Source organism: Falco peregrinus, chromosome 2, assembly GCF_023634155.1.
Source record: "Falco peregrinus isolate bFalPer1 chromosome 2, bFalPer1.pri, whole genome shotgun sequence".
NCBI lineage: Eukaryota > Metazoa > Chordata > Aves > Falconiformes > Falconidae > Falco > Falco peregrinus.
The window spans coordinates 88,281,276-88,302,193 of NC_073722.1; the positions used below are offsets into that span (position 1 = coordinate 88,281,276).

A 20,918-nucleotide genomic window follows, 5' to 3' on the forward strand; every position below is an offset into this window, starting at 1 on the left:
TTGCTGATTATCTTACTTTGATGCTCTTCTTCAGGGTTTCTGCTGACAAGTAGTGTTAGCAGCTTCTTTGAGGTCAAGCTGAGATGGCCTGTGATTTGCATGTGATTATATAGGAATAATCCTTTCCCTGTTCAGCAAAGTATGCACTTCTGTGAATCCCATCGAAGCTGATGTGAATTAAGCATGTGGCATAGTATTTTCTTGGACAAGATGAGATTGTGCACAGGCCTTGCTGGCTTGATTCAGGAATCTCCAAGAGCCAGTGTTTGCTGTGAAGGTAATTATGGCCTCATGGCAGTGCATATACATGTCTATCGGCATACATGAATGTTATCATTATTTGATGGAAAAGTAGTGGGGAGTGGCAGAGATTAACCAGAAATCCAAATGCATTTCTGTTTGCCATCTTTGAAAGGATTTCTCTTATTTTTGCCATTCCAGTACTGCTACCTGGAACTGGAATAGCTGCTCTGCATCAGTGCCTGGGACTCTGAGTGTTTTTTCCTGCTGTGTTCCCTTTGCATGTTCATTTCCGCCTTACCTCCCCATGGACTTGCCTCTGCAACTGTCTTAATTCTGTTCTGAAACCATGTATAGTTCTGGCCTCACCTGGCAACGAGTTCTGCAAGGCATGTACGTATTCATTTGCTTTTAATCCTGGCAGAATCGAGGTGCTTCAGTTTCCCAGATGGTCCTTCCGCCGGCAGTTGAGCTGCCAAGCTACAGCGGCATAGCTGCGGTGCCGGCTTTCAGATGGGGCTGGCAGCTGGAATCCTGCTGCCTGAGCATGGAGCCTTGTTAAGCAAAAATCATGTCACAAAGTGCACAGATAGCAAGTCTCGACAGGAGCATGCTCCGTGCGTGGCCAGCGGGCATTCCTTACACAAAAGGTTCCCTCTTTGGAAGAGGGTGGCTGCTCCAGGTGAAAGGGAGAACACAGCTCCGGCATCCAGCTCTGGTGTTCCCTGCTTTCTGTGCGATCCCAGAGGGAAAAGCAAACACTGTTGGTTTCTCTCCAGCGTTTCTGTAAATGCAGCTTTCAGATGTGAATTAGTGAAGGACAATGCAGTCTTCCTCTGTCTGCTGATAAAGCAAAACCAGGTAGTGCTGCTCTTTGCACGGCCTAATTACTTAGGAGCAACAGATAAAAAACCCCCCTCTAAAATAACTGTGATCTGAACCAAGCCCGGGCAGTCTTTTAATTTTAATTGGAGGATCTTTTTGGTTTCTCTCCCGATGCCAGTGTCAGGCGTTCGCAGGCGACTGCTGCCCTGGCACTTCCCTCTCTCCCTTCCTCAGGGAGTGAGGGACGATGGAAGCCCAAGGGCAGGAGTGGGCAGGGGGGCATCATCGCAGGCTCGGAGCGGCGCAGCCTACCCGCCCCCGGCCCGGAGCGGCGGCCGCGCTGCTGTGCCGGTCTCGCCGGGTTGCGGGTGCTGCCCGCGGGGCGCCGGGCCGGGGCCGCTGTGCCGGGGGAAGGTGGTGCTGCCGCGTCCCGGGGGCTCCCGGCCGGCCCCTGCGGCACTACGCGGCGCGTTTGCTCGCAGGTTCGGGGGCGCCGGCGAGCCCCGACCGCGCTGCAGCCGCCGCCGGTTCCCGCCGCCCCCCCCCCGGGTGCGCGCCCCGCCCCGCGGCGTGAGGATGTGACGCCGCCGGGGCCGCCCCTCCGCGGGCGCGGCCCTGAAATACGGCCCCGGCCGCCGCCGCCGCCGGGCAGCGCAGGAGCCGCGGCACAGCGCGGCCATGCCCGCCCCCGCCGCGCCCCGCCGCCTGGCCGCCGCCGCCCCCGCCGGCAAGGCCAAGCTCACCCACCCCGGCAAGGCCATCCTGGCAGGTAAGCGCCCCCCGCCCCGCTGCCAGCGCGAGTGGCCGTGCCGGGCGGGGGCTGCCGTGACGCGCCCCGGGCCCCGCAGGTGCCGCCTCCATCCCGCCGCTGCCGCCCAGCCCGCGGGCACCGCCCGTCCCGCCCGGGGCCGCTCCCGCCGGGCGCGCCCGGTAGCCCTGCGGCCAGCCCGGCCCCTCTCCCGCCGCCTCCCGGCAGCCCCGGGGAGGTGGCCCGCGGCGAGCCGTGCTGTCCCCCCGGCTCGGGGCTCTGCTGCCGGGCTGCCGCTGGCCCTGCAACCTGTGGCCGCGCCGGGGCAGGCGCGGTGCTGGGGCTGCGGAGCGGGGCAGGGCTCCGCGTCAGCGGCAGGGAGCTGAAGCGGCGGCAGCGGGGCCCCCTCGCTGCACCCCCCCGCTGCACCCCCCCACTGCACCCCCGGCGGGTTAAGGCAGAAAGCTGAGGGGGCAGCGCTCGGGTCCCTGCTCCAGCCACGTCTTGCACGCTGCTTTGGTACAGCTCCTTTTGCAGCTTCTCGGTGCCTCCTTTGTGTCTCTGCATCAGTCTCTGTGGATCAGGGTGTGTTTTCCCGTCCAGTTCTGACCATTTCCATGGGATCTGAATAGGCTCTGTGTGCTGCAGTAACTGCAGAGTTAACGCGCTTCCTTGTGCTGGTGGCTGGTGTGAGCTTGGTGCTGAATGGAGTCCAAGACAGTCGCAGGCTTGTTAAACTCCTTTGTAGCTGTTCATTAGCTCCCTGGTTTCTCCTGCTACTTGCAGGACGTTTCCCAGAGTGGAGGGTAGTGTCTTCCCTTTGGAATAAGCCATCGGGGCCTCGACATGATTGGCCTGGTTTCGAGCTTTTGTGTTTTCCAATCAGTTCCCCCTCCTACGATTGTGCCTTTGTTCCTCAGTCTAACTCCCCGCTTCCCTCCGAGGGCAGAGCTCCAGCCTCCCGTAGCAGGGACCCAGGAGGAGTGAGGCTCTGCCCATCCCGGCTGGCACGAGGAGCTGAGCCGTCGCCGCTCCGGCTCTGCCCGCCAGCGCTGCCCCCACCCCAGTGCTCAGCCTCCCCTTGTGCAGATCCCAACTGCTGGGGGTGGCAGCGCTGTGGGAAATGGACGTGAGTGCTGGAGCTTGCCAAGGGTGACGAGGCCTCGCAGGGTCACGTCGCCTGGAGGGTCTGTGCCGTCACCGGTGCTGCCCGGCCAAAGGGCTGGGGTGCGAGAAGGTGGCAGCCGCAGCCAAATAAGAAGGTGTCTTGTCCTTCAAACGAACCCTTCGGTGAGGCCAGGCTCCTCCAGAGCTCCTCAGGGCTCTCCAGACTTGTGCTGCCACCCCTTCAGAATGGGTTGTTAGTTTAGGCCTCCTCTTATCCTCTTTTATTTACAGGTCTTTTAAATGGGATTTAATCCAAACCTAGGACGGGAAAGGCAGACTGTTTGCTCCTCAGTCAGCCTGAGGATCATCAGCTGTGGGCAGCTTATCGGCATACTGTGACAGAGGCTGCAGCAGGCTTGCCCTGCTCACCCCTGCCAGGAAAGTTGCTGTGGGTGTGCCTGGAAGCTGTTCAGGTGGAAAGAAAGGGACATGGTGCTTGTGGCCTCCGTCAGGTGTCAGGCTGGGCAACATAGCATAAAGCTGCACATGCCCCCACTTGGAGGAGCCCTTCTGGGTCTGCCTGAGGCTGCAGAGGTGGAAGAGGGACCCTATTAAGATGCTAGTCTTCTCCTCCAGCACAGCAAACCAGAGTAATTGGTTAATAGGCAGCCAAGCCTCTGTGGCATCTGATTGTATTAAAGAATCACATAAATGGGAGAAAGCTGCTGTTAACTCCCTGCATCCCAGTCTGCTGAGCCCTCCAGCCCCTTGCTGGGGGGATGCAGTGCCATTTGTGGCTGTCTCTGCTGACTTTAGGTGGTTTGCTGATGCTCTTAATGTTTCTCATCTGACATCTGTCTGCACAACAGGGGTGTGTGCTCCGAAGCTGAACTTCCTGGAGAGCTGGAGGTGTTAAAGATGGACTGTTCCTACTGTGCTGTGCTTAGTCAGCCTCATTTGTGCTGGTGGAGTTAAATAAGCAGCCGTCATCCCACCCTGGATGCGTATCAGCTCTCAGACCTTTGTGTAACTGAGATCCTCTGCCAGGGAGGCACAGCTCCGCTGCGCTGCCCAGACCTGAGCAGGCTGGCGCTGGCTCTTTTCTTAAGAGACAAGAGTGAAGCTCTGGCTGCCAAGAGCTCTTCTCCTTCAGTTGTTACAACAGACAAACAAGAAGTTAAAAATTAATTTACTAATGGGCTCTCATTTGTCCGAGCAGTTGTTGTGTGCCAAGGCAGCGCTTCACCTTGCTGTGACCACAGTTTGTGCTACTGCCGGTGCCGCGGCCATGTGCGGCCTGAGCAAACAAAAGCAGCTTGGCCATCCTCGCCAGTTGGGTGAGTGTCACTGCCAGGACTTGGTCTTGGGGGTGCTCCGTGCAGACTGGGCTTCCAGAGGGCAGAGCTGAGTGGGTGCAGGTCACTGACACTGTTCAACCTGTGGAACCCCCTTTGCAAGGGGAAGAGCTTCCCAGGTTCTGAATTGATGGTACAAGTTGGTTTGGGGGACCTGGCACTGGATCACAAGTGACATGGCTGTAGAACATTAAGCTTTGATATAGTGTGCCTTGGCTTAAACTTGGTTAAAAGACTGGCAAACATGCAGACTTTATGCTGAAGCAGATATTATCTGTCTTTCTAACTCATCTGCTGGCTGTTACCCGCTCTAAAGTGGGCATAATTTTCTTGTGAACTCATGAGCTGGGTTGAGGGCCAGCTCACATCTCTTCTGCTGGGCAATAACCTGTTAGCAGGCAGACCTGGGAGTCCGGCCATGCCTTCAGCCTCCCTACAGCCAGCTTAAGGGTTTCCAAACAAACCTTTTAGCCAGCCAGGCTCCTGTCCCTCCTGCCAGCCTCCTGCAGGGTTGGGTGCTGCCAGTCCGCTGTGCAGCTCCCAGCACGGGGCCATGCTGCAGTGGGCAAGCGGGGAGGCAGGAACACTGGCTACGGAGCTGGTGGAGGCAGTCACCCCTGTGTTTCCTCAGAGGGCTCCTTTCTGGGTTTTCGGGCACCATGGTGCTGTTAGGTCAGCTCGAGCCAGCCTGCGGTGGACTATTTAAAGTGCAACACAAATGGTCCTTGCCATTTTGCAGGCAGACCCCTGCATCTCTGCCCTCCTGAGAGCTTTGCTCCTGGTTAGCAGTGGCCATTTGATGAAAGGCTTTGCCTGCCCTGCCCAGAGTTAAGTACAGTCTTACTCTGTTTTTAGCCAGCTTTGAAGCTGGGGTCTGCTCCCTCCCACAGAGAAGCTCCCAGCTGCCTTGCTCTTTGCAGTGGTACCTCTGCTTGCCTGGGGGCTGGTGCACAGTTGCTATTCATGCCTACACCTAATCCAGCCTGGTCGGGGAAGCAGGACGCCTGGATGCTGTCCTACACAGTGCTTGATTTGGAAAAAGCTTGCAATGGCTGTGGCTGCTGCTCTGGTGTTTGCTGCAAACATTGAGTACCGCTGGGAAACAGCAGTAGCATGCACCGTGGTCCCGGGAGGATCACGGGCAGCAGGGAGAGGGACCCTGCAGGAAGAAGGAGAAGGGCCTGCAGGGTAGGGCATGAAGCACACCTTCAGCAGGGAGCCCAAGATCACACAAGAAACAAAGCAGTAATTAGAGCTTCAGTTTCCTCTTCTTTGTTGATGTCTTGATATGATCTTTCTTAGGAAATGCTGTGCCTACAGAGGAGAGCAGTCAGGGACTCCGTGTGAAACCTGAGACTTGCTTCTTGGAGAATAGGATCTCTTTCCCAAAAGTCCCAAGTCCAGCTGGACTTCCAGGGCCATTGCCCTCTAGGGAGGGTGGGAAGGAGGCTGTGCTGCCGGGAATGGCTGTGGTCCAGCATGCTCCTAGGCTTTTAGATAGATGTCTGGTGCTCAGCAGGGTGGAGAATGTTTCTTTCTCGAAGCTGAGCTGGGGGAGCAGGGTGGTGGGCTGAACATGGCAGGGGGAGGATTGGGGAGCATGGAGGGAACCAGTCTTGCCAGCTCCGCTGGCCCTTGGTGCATCCCGCCTGGCTGTGGATTCCCCTGGGGTTGTCTCCCTGCTATTTGGGGAGTGGGGCAAAAGAAGCATGTGCCTGTGAGCCCTCACGGACCGTAGCTGCTGTCAAAACCTAAAGCAGCCCCAAAGCTTGAAACCTAAAGCAGCCCCAGCCTGTCAGCCCCAGGACTAGGAAACCACATCGGAGTGCCCACCTTCAGTCTGAATGAATTCTGTGTGCCCTGGGGTCTGCCCTGGGCTTGGAAATTTGAGTTTCTAAGCTTTTCACATGCCTGATGCTCTGCTTGTCATTCTGCAGGTGACCATTTTCTCTGGGTTGACATAAATGATCAGAAGGAGCCATCCATCTTCCTGGAGGCGATGAGTACTGCGAGCTGACAGCTCAGGGATGTTGCGGCATCTCTCGGCTCTGATGACCTTGTGCGGTGCATGCCAATGCAGCCTCTGTGCTCCTGCCTGGGCTGTGGTGACCCTGTGCTTGTGCTCTGAGGTCTCAGGTCACCTCCTGACAGCAGGGGTTGATTTTTTTGCTATCTCTTCTTTCATGCTCTAGTGACCGCTACAGCGGTCACTCCCCTGTGCCGGTGGCCATGGGACCAGAGCCTGTCCCCAGGAAGTGGCTTCTCAGTCCCACCCAACGGTGGCTCCTTCATCCATCTACAGGGTTGTGCTGGGGGAGTTGTCCAACAGCCCTGGGCTCTGACATCAGCTCCCTGTTGCCTGTCTTTAGAAAGATTTTTGGACGCTTAAAAAGTAAGTGTCTGAAGCAGTGTGGTGGGTTGGTTGGGAGCCAGCTCACAGTGATGGAGCTGGGGCCTCAGGGTGTGCAGGATGGCAGGGAGAAGGTGAGTTGAACCAGGATGGAGGACTGGCCAGTCCCCAAAGGTGGAGTCAGCACCAAAGGCAGATGGTGCTGTGACTGCGAGCAAAGGGGAATGGTTTCTACCATCATACTCACAGCCAAGAAGTTTAAAATACAGTAATGATTTATTGGAATATTGGCCCATTGAGAAGTAAATGTAAAGAAGCAATGAATGAGCAGGTTGTGAAAGGATGGCCTGTTGAAACTGGACAGTTCCAGTAACGTTAGGGACAAATTACTCCATCCCATCCACAGCATTATCTGCAGTGCTGTTTGCACAGGGCTGTTTACCCACCCTACGGAGGCACATTTCATGTTTGTCGTTCTGTGTATCCCTGCCGGGGGGATCAGACTTTCACCAGCCTGGCCACAGCACCCTCCCATGATGAAAGCAGCCACGTGTGTATTTACTGATAGACATGCTGAACCCCCATGCCCCCCACTGGCCTTGCCCTTACTAGATAGGAGACGGGGGCCCTAGCCCCAGCGCAGGGGATGGACACCCTCTGAGATGGGCTGACCTTTCGCAGGACATGTCTCTTCCCTTCAAACCAAAATGCGGGTGATCTTCTGGCAGTCTGGTTTGGGGCAGGCAGCCCTTCCCTATCTCAGCACCGTATGAGACGTTTCTCCGTGGAGGAGCCCGCATGATGGTTTTCCCCAAGGACAGGGCTGTGCATGGCAGGAGGTGCCCAGGACCACCGCGCTAGCCCTGCTGAAGGCCAGCGCTCCCCAAGAGCACCAGCCCCAGCAGAGCACCTGCCTGTGCCTGAGCCAGGCTCTCCCTGGAGCCCGCAGCCCGTTTCACAAGAGCCGTGGTGGGATGGTGCGGGGAGGGTGGAGCCCGTTAAACCCGTTTCACCACTGCAGGCAGGGCAGGATTTCTCCACTGCTGCCTTTAGCTGGGTGATGTTAATGGATGGCTCAAGAGCAGCGTGGATGGCTGCCAAGAGAGAGTCGATCCCTTGGCGGCAGAGGGGTCTGTGCTGTTGATGGGGCAGCACCTGGGCTGCAGAGAGCTGTCATGAGCTGGTGGTGGGTGTTTCTGCCTCCATGATTTGTAGCACCCTGCTGGTCTTCAAACAGCTTTTTGGGTTTTTTTTATTTCTCCAGCTCTGAAAGCTATCTTGGCTAATGGGGAAGGGCACCAAGTCTCCTGGTGAGGGTAGGAACTGTAAGCACAGCATCCTGGAGGCAGGCAGGATTGCCTGCGGTGGCCTCAGTGTGTGGTCCCTGGCATGGGTCTGGGCTGCTCGGCTGACCCTGTACACCTGCACCTTCTGCAAGTGGCTCGGGTGCCCCCTGAACAGGGTGGAGCGCAGGGCTCAGCTTTAGCTGATGCTCTGGAGAGGAGTGGGAAGCCTGTTTGTGCCTTCCTGCTGTGCAGCCGGCAGGAGGGACAAGCTTCAGGCATGAGTCCTGTGAGAGCTCTGCTGCTTTGCTTCCAGGCCCTTAGGAATTATTTTCCCTGGCCTGAAAGCATCCTGTCAAATCTGAAGTTAAAAGGAGCTTTTTGTATGGAAATCAGGTGCTTGTGTATCTGCATGTGAAATTACCCTTAAAATGGAGAGGCTGAAATTGCTCTCCAGGTGCTCACTTCTCATCAGAGCTGCGCGGAGACCTGCTGCTCTGCCTGCAGGAGCAGGATGCTCATGCAGGTGTAGTCACTCGAAGGAGTGGCAGAGGGCCAGTGCTGCCTCCTGCCCCTCTGTGGCTCCCAAACAGGGCAGTGGGTGCTCACTCGGGCACTTGCCTCCAGCCAGGGCTTTGCAGGGGGTGACAGTGCCAGCCCCGGCTGTGCAGCCTTAGGTTGTGTCAGCCCCTGGGGGTCTGCTCATCTTCCCCATCGTGGCTGCATCCCCCCGCCCTCAGCACTGTCCTGGACACTGGAGCTGGGGGTTTTTGGACAGGCTGGCCAGGGGGTGGCTGGTGGGGTCCCTGGAAGCTGATTGTTGATGGGGTTTGAGGTCATTAGCTGAGCCTGCGTGCACTGATGCCGTCATGTGCTGCGCAATCATCACAGGGCAGCACCTTCCCACTGTCCCTAAAATCCTCCTCTGCTTCCCCCAGCTCTCCCCAGTGGTGCCCACGGGCTGTGGCCGTGTCCTTAAGTAGTGCTGCTGGCTCCTCCGCAAAGGAGAGCTAAAGCTTTTCTGGGAAAACCACACCAAGTGGCTGACAAACAGGTACTTTTCCCTTCTCTGCCGTCCCTGCTGGGCCTGTGGGTCAGGTTTGCTGGCTGTTGCCTGCAGCGAGCCGTTCCCAGGGCCAGGAGCGGGATCCTCACCACCACAGGCACCTCTGGGGCCAGGCAGAGCGACCTTCCCTGAAGGATGTTCTCTCTGCTCTGGCTCTGCTACATCCAGCTAATAGCTGAGAGCCTTGGCTCAGCGTCCACGCCACCCCGCTTGCTCTTTCACCTCCTGAGCGCTCGCTGCCGGCTGTTCCTGCTGACTCCATGGTGTTGCAAGAGCTGAAGCTGCTGGTTAAAGTCCGGGTAAACAGGTTGCAGAGCGCTCAGCAGCCCTGGCGAGGGAGGGGAGTTGAAAGAAGCTGCTGCTCGTGGGCAGTGGGGTGATGTATTTGCATAGAATAAATTTTCTGCTGGAATATAATAGTGTGAGAGGACACACAGCAGCAGAGCAGGGCCTGTGATGGGTCTGGCTTCCAGGGAGGGAAGGGGCTGCAGGGCAGGTGGTTTGTGCTGCCCTGTCTCTCTGCAGGGTAGAACAGGATAAAATTGCCCCAGGTCACAGATTGTGTCTGAAGTCCCTGCTCTGTATGCCTTCCCGTGGGACTTGGGGCCAGAGGAACACAGGGGGGTAGGAAGGGGACCTGGCAGCACAAAGCAGCTGCTTTCGGTGGCTCTGGCGTGGGGACACTTTTTGCATCCAGCTCCCCAGTTTGCTGTGGGGAGCCAGCGTGGGCACCTGGTTCCTCCGTCCTTGGCTCGGGTGGCCCCAGTGCCCCAGATGCTGCTGGATCACAGGGACAGCATGCTGTCCCTTTGCAAGGGCACTTCACAGGCTCTTGTGGATGTGGCTTTGCCTGTGGGATGCCAGGCAGAGCCTCTCTGCCTCACCTGTGGGGAGGAATGCTCTTAATCCTGGTGGCTGCTGAGGCTGTGGACGGGTTGCAGGAGGTACAGCATCCCTCCCTGTGCCGTTTGGCGTAGCTGCTGTGAGCTGAGGTGCTGGTTGCCCCTGGACTGGGGCTTGTCCTGGGTGTTTCCCTGCTGTCTGGCTTCCAGAGGTGCCAGGGTGGCAGCTGTTGCTACAGGGACAGAGGGGGAACAAACATTTACAGCCCTTAGAATGTCCAGCACTTCAGGTCTGCGGTGTAGGAGGGAGGGAGGTGGCCTTGGCCACAGCTGCAGCATTCCTGTGGCCGTGGTGGCAGCGAGGCTGGTGGCACAGTGGCATGTAGCAGCACAGAGATGTGCCAGCTGCTGCTCAGCTTTTCAGGGACTATGACACCCAGCTGGAGGATGCTGCTCCTCCTCACACTGCTCGCTGGGCACCCACCTGCTGTTCCTGCAGGAGCTACTTGGCAAGTCCCTGTGCCATGGGACTGGCAGCGTCTGCCACCTCTGATGGACCTGCCAAGGATGGGAGAGGGGTGAGGGGGCAGCGGGAGAGCTCTGGGGACCCTGGGGATGGTGGCTGCCCTGTGGTGCCTCTGGGAGAGAGCCAGCGGCTGGCCACAGCGACACGAGCTGGCCTCGCTGTGGCTGCCACAGCATCCTCCCACGCCACCACAGCTTGGGGTCCTGCAGAGGCGTGGAGGCCAGCAGCAGTCGCCTGTCGCCTCCCAGGAGGAGCCTGCCTGGCCTGGGCTGAGCAGCTCCGGCCCCTCCTGGGAACACAGGAAAACAAGAGGCCTCTGTCTGCAGTGGCAGAGCCAGGCTGGCCTTGCGCCCTGTCCCCAGCGCCCCACGGGGCCGGGATGCTGCCAGGCTGGGCTGGCGGGTCCTGCCCTGGCCATGACAGGCTGGCACTCGGTGCCATGGTGTCCCCATCCCTGCCATGCCCATGGGAGCGGGGGGCTGCTCCTTGCCCAAGGGGCTGGGCTTTCCCCTTGTGCCAGCTGTGCTGAGTGCTGGCGCAGCTCCTTGGCTACACTAGGAGGCTGTTTTAAGGTGGGTGCTGCCCAGCTGCTGGAGGGAGCGCAGCGAGGCTGCTTTCCTCCAGAAGGACGAAGGATGGGCCTGGGAGAAGGCGGCAGTGCCCCAGGGGATGCCAGCCTGCGCGCTGGGACATCCCTGTGCTGGCTGAGCCTGGCAGCAGCACTGCGGGAGGGAGCCGGAGGCAGCACCACAGAGGTTAAGAGTCTCTCTTGTAAATTTGAGGGCAGTACAGAAGAAATAAGAGGACATGAGAAACTCTCTTGGTCCAAGGAGCTGGAGCTGCCTGCTGCTGTCCCAGGGAGCAGCTGTGGTGTCCCCTATCAGCGTCCCCTCGCAGGGTACTTTGGAGGGTGCTGATAAGTAGAGCTGTGCTTGGCTGCAGAGCAGGATAGCCCAACGCTGCACCCAGCCCCGGTGCTGGCCCTTCTCGCCCTGCCACTGTTTTTCCCTCTAGGCCACCAGCGTGTCCCTGGGCCGTGGCAGGGCTGTGCCGGGGGTGGCTGTGCCCGCAGCTGCAGCTCTGCTGAGTCACACTGAGGATGTGGCCAGGCTGGAGGGGCCGGTGGAAGCAGCGTGGTGGGCTGGGAACCGGCAGCGACCAGACCCCACACCATGCTCTATCCTGTGGGCTGGGGGCCCACTCACCCTCCCTGGGCAAGGAGCTGGGAGGCCCTCGGCGGGGCTGCTCTCGTGGGTGCGAAGCCCCAGCAGCATCATCCCAGAGCTCCCCAGCATCGCATAGTGCAGCGCTAGCTGCCGCCGCTTCAAGTGTACTAAGAGGAGCCCAACCACTGAGAGCCGGCATCACCCGCTGCCAGATTGCTGGCGCATCCCTGGGCCGTGGCAGGAAAGGCTTCAGCCGATGTAATCAGCACCCGGCAGCTGCCCCTGCATGAGCCCAGCGTGGCTGGGCAGCCTTGATGATAATTGTGCTTCCACGCTGGCATGGCCACGTCTGCAAATGGGCTCCTGCCGGCACTGGGGCAGCGATGCTGGGCCTCCTGCAGGGCTGCTGGGCTCTGTTGGGTTTATAAATCCCTGTGCTGGCTGCTTGCTGCGGGGGTATGGGGCTCCAGAGGGGAGAGGAGCCTTTGAGAGGGAAACGATACTGAATCGGCAGCCGCGGGTGTGGTGTTTTGCCCAGTTTCCCCCTTTGGCTGATCCCTCGCCAGCTTTTGCTGTGGCCGGGTGGTGATGCCTGTGCAGGGTGCCAGGCTGGCGCAGGGCCATGTGAAGTCCCCAGGGGTTTGGCGAAGACAGGGACACCACGTCCCAGCCCAGACCTGACTGCCAGAGGTCTGGGGCTCAGCCGCTGCGGAGCCGGCAGCAGCCATGTGGCACTGGATGGGCACAGTGCCACTCCCATCCCCAGCGTCCCCTCCTCTCCCGTCTAGGTGGCCTGGCCGGAGGGATAGAGATCTGCATCACATTCCCCACTGAGTACGTGAAGACGCAGCTGCAGCTGGACGAGAAGGCAAACCCTCCCCGCTACAAGGGCATCGGTGAGTGTGCACCCAGCGCCCTGCCCAGCCCACCGGCTGTATTCAGAGGCTTCTGGGAAGCCTGGTTGGGGCTGAGGGGGGTTTGGTGGGGGGCACTGGGGGTGGCACAGTGGCCCTCGGTGTGGCGGGTGACGGCGGTGCCGCTGTGCTCTGCCACAGGGGACTGCGTGAAGCAGACTGTCCGTGACCATGGCATCCGGGGGCTGTACCGGGGGCTCAGCTCGCTGGTGTACGGTTCCATCCCCAAGGCCGCCGTCAGGTAGGTGTCCTGCTTGGCCTGGGGTGAGCTGGGGGGGACCCTGGGCAGTGGCAGACACAGGGGTGGGTTTGCCCTTGGTGTCCCCAGCGGCACTTTGCTGAAGCCAGGTGCTTTCCCAGGTGGGGAGGATCCTCTCGCAGGGTGCGTGGCTGCTCCCAGAGACAGACCCAGAGCAGGGGAGTGCAGCCCCCGGCCCGGGTGCCTGGGGGCTCTGGCATGGTGGCTCCTTTGCAGGTTTGGGATGTTCGAGTTCCTCAGCAACCAGATGAGAGACGAGCAAGGGCGACTGGACAGCACGCGGGGTCTCATCTGTGGGCTGGGCGCTGGTGTGGCCGAGGCTGTGGTGGTGGTCTGCCCCATGGAGACCGTAAAGGTAGGTGGGAGGCAGCCACCAGCATCTCCCTGAGCCGGGGCAGGAAGGGAAGGGGCAGGACCCAAGGGTGCCTGGCTTTTGGGGACCTGGGGGCTGTGGGGGTTTGCTTGGACTGGTTTCGTAGAGGAAGAGCTGATGTTGGAAAGCCCTGTGGAGAGGTTAGGTCTGGCAGCCATGGCCCCTTCCCTGCTCCGGGGAGGAGCCCCCCACCTAGGAGCCATACCGTCACCCATTTTAGTACTGTAAAGCCCATGCGGTTGCTGGCAGAGGTGGTTTCCCAGGTTTTCCTCTGCAAAATGCACTGCTGGCCATGGGCACAGGCTTCCCCTGTGGACTCGCCTGGCCACATGGGTCATCTCTGACCTTGGGACCATCCCTGGAGTGAGGCGCGAGTTGGCTGGCAGCCTTTGGGGCCATCGCATCTCCCCTCGCCCGGGCCAAGCGCGTTGTCTCCCCGCAGGTGAAGTTTATCCATGATCAGTGCTCCCCTAAGCCCAAATACCGCGGCTTCTTCCATGGCGTCCGGGAGATCGTTCGGGAACAGGGTGAGTCCCAGGGATGTGGCACCCTGATCCCTGGGTACTCCCACGCTGCGGGACAGGGCGGGAGGTGGGGGATGGGGACAGGCTGGGATCAGCAGCCTGAGGGGGGGGTTCTCAGCCCGCATGGAGGTGGTGCTCCCCTCCAACACCTTCTTGCTGCAGGATTGAAGGGGACCTACCAGGGCTTAACCGCAACTGTCCTCAAGCAAGGATCGAACCAGGCCATTCGCTTCTTTGTCATGACATCCCTCAAGAACTGGTACAAAGGTACAGTGGCCCCGTCCCCCCAGCTGGCTGCCTCGGCCCATCCTTGGGAGCTGGGTTTGGGCTTTCCACCAGCGCTGCTTCTCGTGGCTCAGCCCCTCGTGATGGATGAAGATGAAAGCCAGAGCAGGGGGGTCCCAGCTTGTGGGGCTGAAGGGTCCTGGTTCTGGATCATCACCTTCACTCCCATCCTGCATCCCTCAGCACTGGGTGGGCTTTGTGGGGCTGATGCTGCTGGATGGTCCCCTCCAAATGCCCCCGTCCCCAGTGCAGCACTGCACCAGCCCTGACCACCAGCAGCCAGACCTGGGACCTCCCCTGCAGGCTCTCTCGGGGATGTGGTGCCGCATCCCCATGCCACCACTCTGCCCTCAACCTCTCCTCCTTCACAGGGGATGATCCCAACAAGGTCATCAACCCCTTTGTCACAGGGGTGTTTGGAGCTCTAGCCGGAGCTGCGAGTGTCTTTGGCAACACCCCCTTGGATGTGGTGAAGACCAGGATGCAGGTATGGCACTGGGGCATGGTGTGGGACCACTCTGCCTGCGCGGGCTGGGGTCACCCACAGCTGGAAGTTGTTTTGTGCAGCCCCCAGGGCAGGTGCCTGATGCTGGCGAGGTTTGGGAGACGGCTGGGAATGCTGCCCCCTCACAGCTAGCCCGTGGGGGTGCTGGGAGCTGTTTGCACAGAGGTGGGGACATCCCTGCCGGGTTTGGTGGCTGGCAGCAGTGAAGGGGGATCAGTTCCTCTTGGCACTCCCCCAGCTCTTTGCCTCCCCTACAAAATCCCCCTGGATGCTCCCCTGGCTCTGGCCTCTGACCTGGCTTTTCTCACCCGGCAGGGGCTGGAAGCACACAAGTACAAGAGCACCTGGGACTGCGCTTACCAGATCATGAAACACGAAGGACCCCTGGCGTAAGCCCTGCGGTGGGGGCGGGCGAGGGGTAGCACGAGGGGCAGCACTGGGGGAGGATGCGCAGGGAGGGGGCTGTGAGGGCAGCCAGCCCCATGGCCCCCCTCTATCGTTGGCAGGTTTTACAAGGGCACAGTGCCTCGCCTGGGCCGCGTCTGCCTCGATGTGGCCATCGTCTTCGTCATCTATGATGAGGTGGTCAAGTTCCTCAACAAGGTGTGGAAAACGGACTGAGGGGGCCGGGCCGGGGCGGCCCCCACCTCCCTCGCCCTGCGGGGCTGCAGCTGGAGAGCCATGACCAAGCCCGCAGCTGCCTGCTGGCGCTGCCAGGGGCCAAGTCTGCCCACGGTGTGTGTCCCCCACCCCAAACCCAGCCACCTCTGTGTTTAGGAACAGGCTCTGAAGCAGGTTAAATTATTAGTTCTGCGCTAAAAGGAGCAGAGAGGGAGCAGCATCCCAGCATCCGGTCCCCCAGCATCCCAGTTATGCCCACCCTAGTCCCCTGGTGACACCTTCCCCTGGTCTCATCACCTGTGAGCACTGGTTAGTTAGGGTGAGGTGTCCCCTGGGATGGTGGCCTTGTGTCCCCAGGGCCCCTGGTGGCCAGGAGCTGCCTGCTGCTTGGGGGCCAGCTCTTTCTGGGGGTGCTGAGATCCTCCTGGGGGCTCTGTGGGTGCAGTGGCCAAGCTGTGCACCAGGCATCGCAGCTGGCGGGGGGCTCCTGGGGCTGACATTGCTGGCTGGGAGCGATGCGCCTGGTCTCACAGCAACTTGGGGGGGGGGGCACCAGCCCCACGAGCTGGTGTGGCCCCAGGCTCCGTCCTCCCTGCCAGCACCAAGACTCCCCTGGGGTGCAGCACCCTGGCCCCCCGGGTCCCACTCAGCCCTATGCTGCTGAGCAGGTGCTGCCCAGACTTGCACATCCAGCCAGGCCTTTTGTCCTCCTCACCATGGGGCCAGGATTGGGGTGAGCCGGGTGCTCCCATCTCTTGCCATTTACAGTTGAGACGTGTACGTGAGCTGGGATGAGGAGGCACAGCCCCATGCCGCAGACTTGGCCCCTCCGCTGGGGGTGCAAACCCCTTCTTCTGCCACATTCCCCTCCATCTGCCTTCCCGCCACCTCTCCGCTCCCCATAGGTAACCCCATAGTTCTTGGAGCTTCACGCTGACCCACTAACAGCCATGGTGGCCGTGGGGCAGGAGCCCTGCCCTGCCCTGTGCTGGGCTTGGCCCCATGGGATTTGTGCCAATCTTCTCCCAAAGGAGCCGGGAGGTGCGGGAGCCAGGGCTCAGCCTGTCCCTCCTCCTGGCACTAGTGGTGAATGCAGCCTTAACAGGGGGGCGAAGGAGGAGAAGGGAAGCCCGGGTGCGGTTTACCTGCGGCTTTCTGCTCTGAAGCCAGTGAGGATTGTGTTGATTTTTTTTTTTTTTTTTATTATTATTATTCTGTTTTACATTCGCAATTTGAATAAAATCAGTCTGGCTTTAGCAGGTGCGTTGGTGTCCGGGCTGTGCTGAGCGAGCAGCGAGTGGCTCCTGCAGCGTGGGGATGGGGTTCCCCATCGTGTCACACTGGTGCTCCCAGGGGAGCGTCGGCTTCAGCCCAGCAGTGCCTGTTCATGGATGCTCCCGGGCAGCTCCAGGGCTGCGTTGTCCCATGCACAGCTTTTCATTAACCGTCCTGGTTAATTTTATTAAGTCCTGGCTCTGGCCGTGGAGTGAAGAGCTGGACTGGCAAGGGGCGGTGGAGCAGAAGGGAATGGGCTTTGTCCCCCCGCCCAGCCCAGGGGCGGTGCGGCCAGGGCTCCCACAGCCCTTGCGCCTCACCCAGCATTCGAAAGCCATCCCTCCAGGGGAAAGCTGTCCCCTGGGGGCTCACAGGGTCCCGGTGCCATGTGGGGCTTGCTGCTCAGTGGGGGCTGGCTGCTGGCCACCAGCTACCTGGTGGGTGCCACGGGCAGCTGCCGGCACCGGTGCTGCCCGGGCAGGAACAATGCCTGCTGGGCACCGGGAGCCCGCCGGGCTCACTGCTACTGCGACTCGTACTGCGTGAGGACAGGCGACTGCTGCGAGGACTACCATGCCACCTGCCGCCATGCCGGTGAGTGCCGGGAGGGGATGGCCGGTACCCCGTGCCGGGGCAGCCCCAGGGCAGGGGACACCAGCCTGGGCTGCTGCAGCTGGTGGCAGGAGCTTGCTGGTAGCGGTTAGCCCCGTACTTGGAGCAGTAACAGGATGCATCTGGCATGCCGGCTGGGCTGGATTTGGAGCAATATCCTGATTTTCCACTTTTTTCCACACTGAACGTCTGGTTGCTCCCAGTGCAATAAGAGAGCCTGCAGGGCAGCCTGTGGGCTGCAGCTGACGGGTAGGTAGCGCTGTCGTTGCAAGCCTCAGCGCCATCAGCGTGGGATCCAAGGAAGAGGAGCCTGGGCATCACCTCTGCCGTGGCTGCGGGCAGGACCTTGCGCGGGGACGTGGGAGCCAGGGGCTGCACTGGGGGTGACAAACAGGGAGCATGGGCTTGGGGGGGGTGCAGAGCCAGCCTGCCCTGGTGACCCAAGCCCGGGCGGGTGCTGCCTGCGGCCCCCTGGACAATTGCAGCGGTCAGCCCTCCTTAATCTCCAGGGAGATTAGTGGGGTCCCAGCTCAGCGCGATGCAGAGCCGCGGCAGCGGTGCGGGGATCAAGGCCTGCGGAAGCGGCACACAATGCCACCGCGCTGGTGGGGCAGCCCCCGGCCGGGGGTCAGGGGAAAGGGGCTTCCAGGTCACCCTGGCCCTTCTCCTTCCTCCCCTCTCCCTTCAGCTGTGCCACATCTCCCCTGCTCCCCTCCTTCCATCTTCCATGCCACTGATGCTCTCCTTTCCCTCCATCCCACCCGCTCGGCCGGCAGCGGTGGGCTGCACGGTGGGGCCCTGGGGGCCCTGGAGCAGGTGCAGCTCCCCGTGCGGGGTTGGCAGCAAGGCCCGCAGCCGCCAGGTCACCGTCCCACCCCAGCACGGAGGGGAGCCCTGTCCAGACCTCAAGCAGCGCCGTGGCTGCCTGGGGGAGCACCCGACCTGTGGGACGGCCAAAGGTAACGTGGGTCCCACGGGATGCCCACCTCCCTCTGCCAGGGTGCTTTTAATCATCCCTGTGTGTCCCCCCTGCCTTCCTGGCTGGTCTTCTGCCAGAGGTGGCCAAGATACTACCTGACTCCTTCAGTCGGGACTTCAGGGATCCCTGGCGAAGAGCTGGGCGGCTGCTGCTGGAGGAGCCATCGGGGTAGGTGTAGGGCTGGGGCCCCTCTGCACACACCCCTCCCCAAAGCTGCGACCCCTTTGCAACCCCCAGACCCAAGGGCTCTTGGCCATCCCCCTGGCCATTACCTGTCTCCCCCCTGCAAACCATGGCCCCCTTGCACCCCCTCCTGGACTCATGACCCCTTTGTACCCTCCCAGAGCCAACACCGTTCTCTCCTGCCCCAACCCCATGGCGTCTTTCCAACCCCCTACAAAACCATGGCCCCTTGGCACTCCCCTCTTAGAGCTATGGTGGCCTTGCCCCCCTGGAGCCACTACCCTCCCCACCCCCCAGACCACGGCCCCTTTGCATTCCCATACAAAGCTATCATCCCTTTGCGCCCCCTCTTAGAGCTGCGGCCCTTTTGCAACGCCCACAGCCATTACCCTCCATCTCCCCCCCCCAAAACCATGGCCCCTTTGCACCCCCCCATCCATCAAGAAAACACCACGACCTCTTCCCTACCCTCCAATCACCTTTTTCCCCTTTTTTCCCCCCATTTCCTCCCTTTTTCCCTTCCTTTCCCCCCTTCCCCAGCTACTGTGGCTATTTTCGCCTGACACAGGTGGGCCCCCTGTGCCACGGGCGGGCCTGGAGCCGCCACCTGCGCCGGGACAAGCAGGTGTGTGTCAAGTGCCGGGGGGGCACGTCCCACCGCCGGCCCCACTGCGTCGGGCATGGGCTGCAAGGAGCCAGGTGGGTGGTAACAGGGGGAGGGGGGCTTTGGGGGCGCAATGCACCCTGAAGGGGCATGTGTGCCCTCCCCATGGGGAGCATCTCTCCATGCCCCTGAGTCATCTTCCTTTTCTATTCTTAATTATAATGTATTTATAGATAAAACTAACATTATATTATGGTATGCCACAATATGATAATACTATAATATGCCATAATATTGTAGGATAATATAATATAACTTAATATGATAGGATACATCAATAATAGGTACTATAAAACAATAATACATAATATAAAAATAGATATATTTAAATAGAAGAGAATATTTCAGCTGGAAGGGACCTACAATGACCATCTAGTCTGACTGCCGACATGTATTATTGTATATATTATATATAGAAATATATGCAATTTTTTAAAAAAAGTGTATTGAATTGCTCATGGCACGCCCCAGCTCTCACTGGCTTTTCCTTCCAGGACGTTTTGGGTGGCCGCCTCGGTGCTGGGGTGCCAGGGCTCGTGGGTGCAGGAGGGGCTGCGGCAGGGCTGTGCCTGCCCCCCGCCGGCTCTCATCTTTGTGTAGCCCCCCCAGGAAGGTAAGCTGAGCCTCCCCGTGCCACTGCTCCTTGCTGGGGAGGCAGGTGATGATATAAAAACGTGGTGTCTTTTATAATTTCACCCTCCTGCAGGCTCGCTGCTCGCCCTTGGAGCTGACTGCACGCATTTTCCATTAAGTATTTTGTTGAAGAATGGGAAGAAAGCCCTGCTCATAAAAATTAAAAATAAGGGAATTGTGAAAGTGTGGTGATTAATGGTGGAAGAATGTCAGGCTGAGGTTCAGCCTGGGTAAGAAGATGATGCGGCAGGTACATGGGAGGACAACACGATGATGTCATGGTCAGTCATGACATCCTGCCATGCAATGAGCGGCCATTGGCGAGCAACATGAGGATGGAGATGGCATCTCTGTGTGTTTGGGCTGGCCCAGCTGCAGTGCAGTGTCGGTGAGCCAGGAAGGGCGGCTCAGCTTCGTGCTGGGGGTTGCAGAGGGAAATTAAACAGAGGCACCCGCAGTCTGCACAGGGGCAATGGTGCTGGTGGGGGTCTGGGTCTAGCCATGCGGCTCGGCATCCCCCACTGAGGGGCCCATCCAAACCCCCACCTCAGCAGGATGAGGCTGCTGTGAGGGGATGCCGTGCCATGCCAGGGCTGGCTCTCGCCGGGCTGGCCGAGGGCGCGCAGGCAGGCAGGGGGGAGCTCAAAGTGGGCACAGCCCCGCATCTGGAGGTGGGAAGGAGAGGGCAGCTCATGGCACAGCCATCCCTGCTACATCCCATGGCAGCCCGGCTGCAGGTCAGCAGCCAATGCCCATCCCAGGAGGAGTGGGCTGTCCCCATCCCCACAGTGGGGACTGTGGTCCTGGGCTGCCCCAGCTCCTGCAGACTGCCAGGTGCCCAGCTCCCTGCAGTTTGATGATTTCCAGGAGGACCTTCTCCTTCTCCCGCAGGATCTTGTCCTTCTGCAGCTGCAAGGTCTCCTGTAGCTCCAGGATCTCCATCTGCAGCTGGCTCTGCTTCTGCCGCCACTCCCCAGCCACGCTGACATGGCCTCACCAGCTGGGCTGAGACCACTGTGGCACTGATGGATGGCCTGAGCGGAGCAGAGAAACCCACTAGAGATGGAGAGGGGATGCAGAGCCACAGGGAACTGCCTACTCCCGCCCTTTCTCATGCCCCTGCCATTGCTGCACAGCCCTCCCAGCCCAGCTGCTCTCCACGGGAAGTCAGGCTGCCGGGCTGGGATGGCGATGCTGAAAGCAGACCCCAGGATCACTCCCTGCCAGCCATCCCGCAGCCTCCCAAAAGCTTAACCTGCAGGATTCGGCCTTTCCCCTGAGCCACCTCAATGTGCTGCATCTGGTGGTGGTAGCAGGGCCGTGCACCCGGTCAGGTCCCTGGCTGCCGCCGCTCCCCTTCCGCTGGGCCGGGGCCAGTGTGGGTGCTGGGCAGACAGCCACGGGAAGCAGATGTGGCCGCATCCTGTTCCATGCTGAGGTGGGGCAGCGCTGGGGCTGGGGGGATGCGGGGCACTGGGTCTTCACCTGCCCATCGGCTGTCTGCAGCTGTGAGCCAGGGCAGCACCTGCAGGGCTGGATGTTCCCGGGGGTCTGTGTGCCTTGTGGTTTGGGGGTTGAGCCCC

At 60.2% G+C, this 20,918-nt stretch overlaps 2 protein-coding genes and 1 long non-coding RNA gene across 5 annotated transcripts; all 3 read left to right on the top strand.

Moving 5' to 3' along the window:
• Nucleotides 1-1,678: 1,678 nt before the first annotated feature.
• Nucleotides 1,679-16,245, top strand: SLC25A1 (solute carrier family 25 member 1). The gene is made up of 9 exons (XM_055797271.1): nucleotides 1,679-1,834; nucleotides 12,297-12,404; nucleotides 12,564-12,663; nucleotides 12,898-13,036; nucleotides 13,497-13,581; nucleotides 13,741-13,845; nucleotides 14,235-14,350; nucleotides 14,684-14,757; nucleotides 14,875-16,245. Exons 1-9 carry the CDS (start codon nucleotides 1,744-1,746, stop codon nucleotides 14,987-14,989), a joined length of 933 nt encoding a protein of 310 aa, XP_055653246.1. The 5' UTR covers nucleotides 1,679-1,743; the 3' UTR covers nucleotides 14,990-16,245.
• Nucleotides 2,238-9,391, top strand: LOC129783922 (uncharacterized). Its single transcript, XR_008746031.1, has 2 exons — nucleotides 2,238-8,962; nucleotides 9,143-9,391. It is a non-coding gene; the product is annotated as an uncharacterized LOC129783922 (long non-coding RNA).
• Nucleotides 16,246-16,357: 112 nt separating the features above from the next.
• Nucleotides 16,358-19,792, top strand: LOC101913015 (somatomedin-B and thrombospondin type-1 domain-containing protein-like). Of its 3 annotated transcripts, XM_027780846.2 has the most exons (6): nucleotides 16,358-16,858; nucleotides 17,653-17,835; nucleotides 17,933-18,023; nucleotides 18,579-18,737; nucleotides 19,197-19,315; nucleotides 19,409-19,792. In XM_027780846.2, the coding sequence occupies exons 1-5, from the start codon at nucleotides 16,651-16,653 to the stop codon at nucleotides 19,300-19,302; spliced, it is 747 nt and encodes a 248-aa protein (XP_027636647.2). In that variant the 5' UTR covers nucleotides 16,358-16,650; the 3' UTR covers nucleotides 19,303-19,315; nucleotides 19,409-19,792. The 3 variants fall into 3 exon arrangements, with proteins under 3 accessions (XP_027636647.2, XP_055653248.1, XP_055653247.1); XM_055797273.1 differs by having other exon boundaries at nucleotides 16,358-17,835; XM_055797272.1 differs by having other exon boundaries at nucleotides 16,358-17,835; nucleotides 18,607-18,737.
• Nucleotides 19,793-20,918: the final 1,126 nt, after the last annotated feature.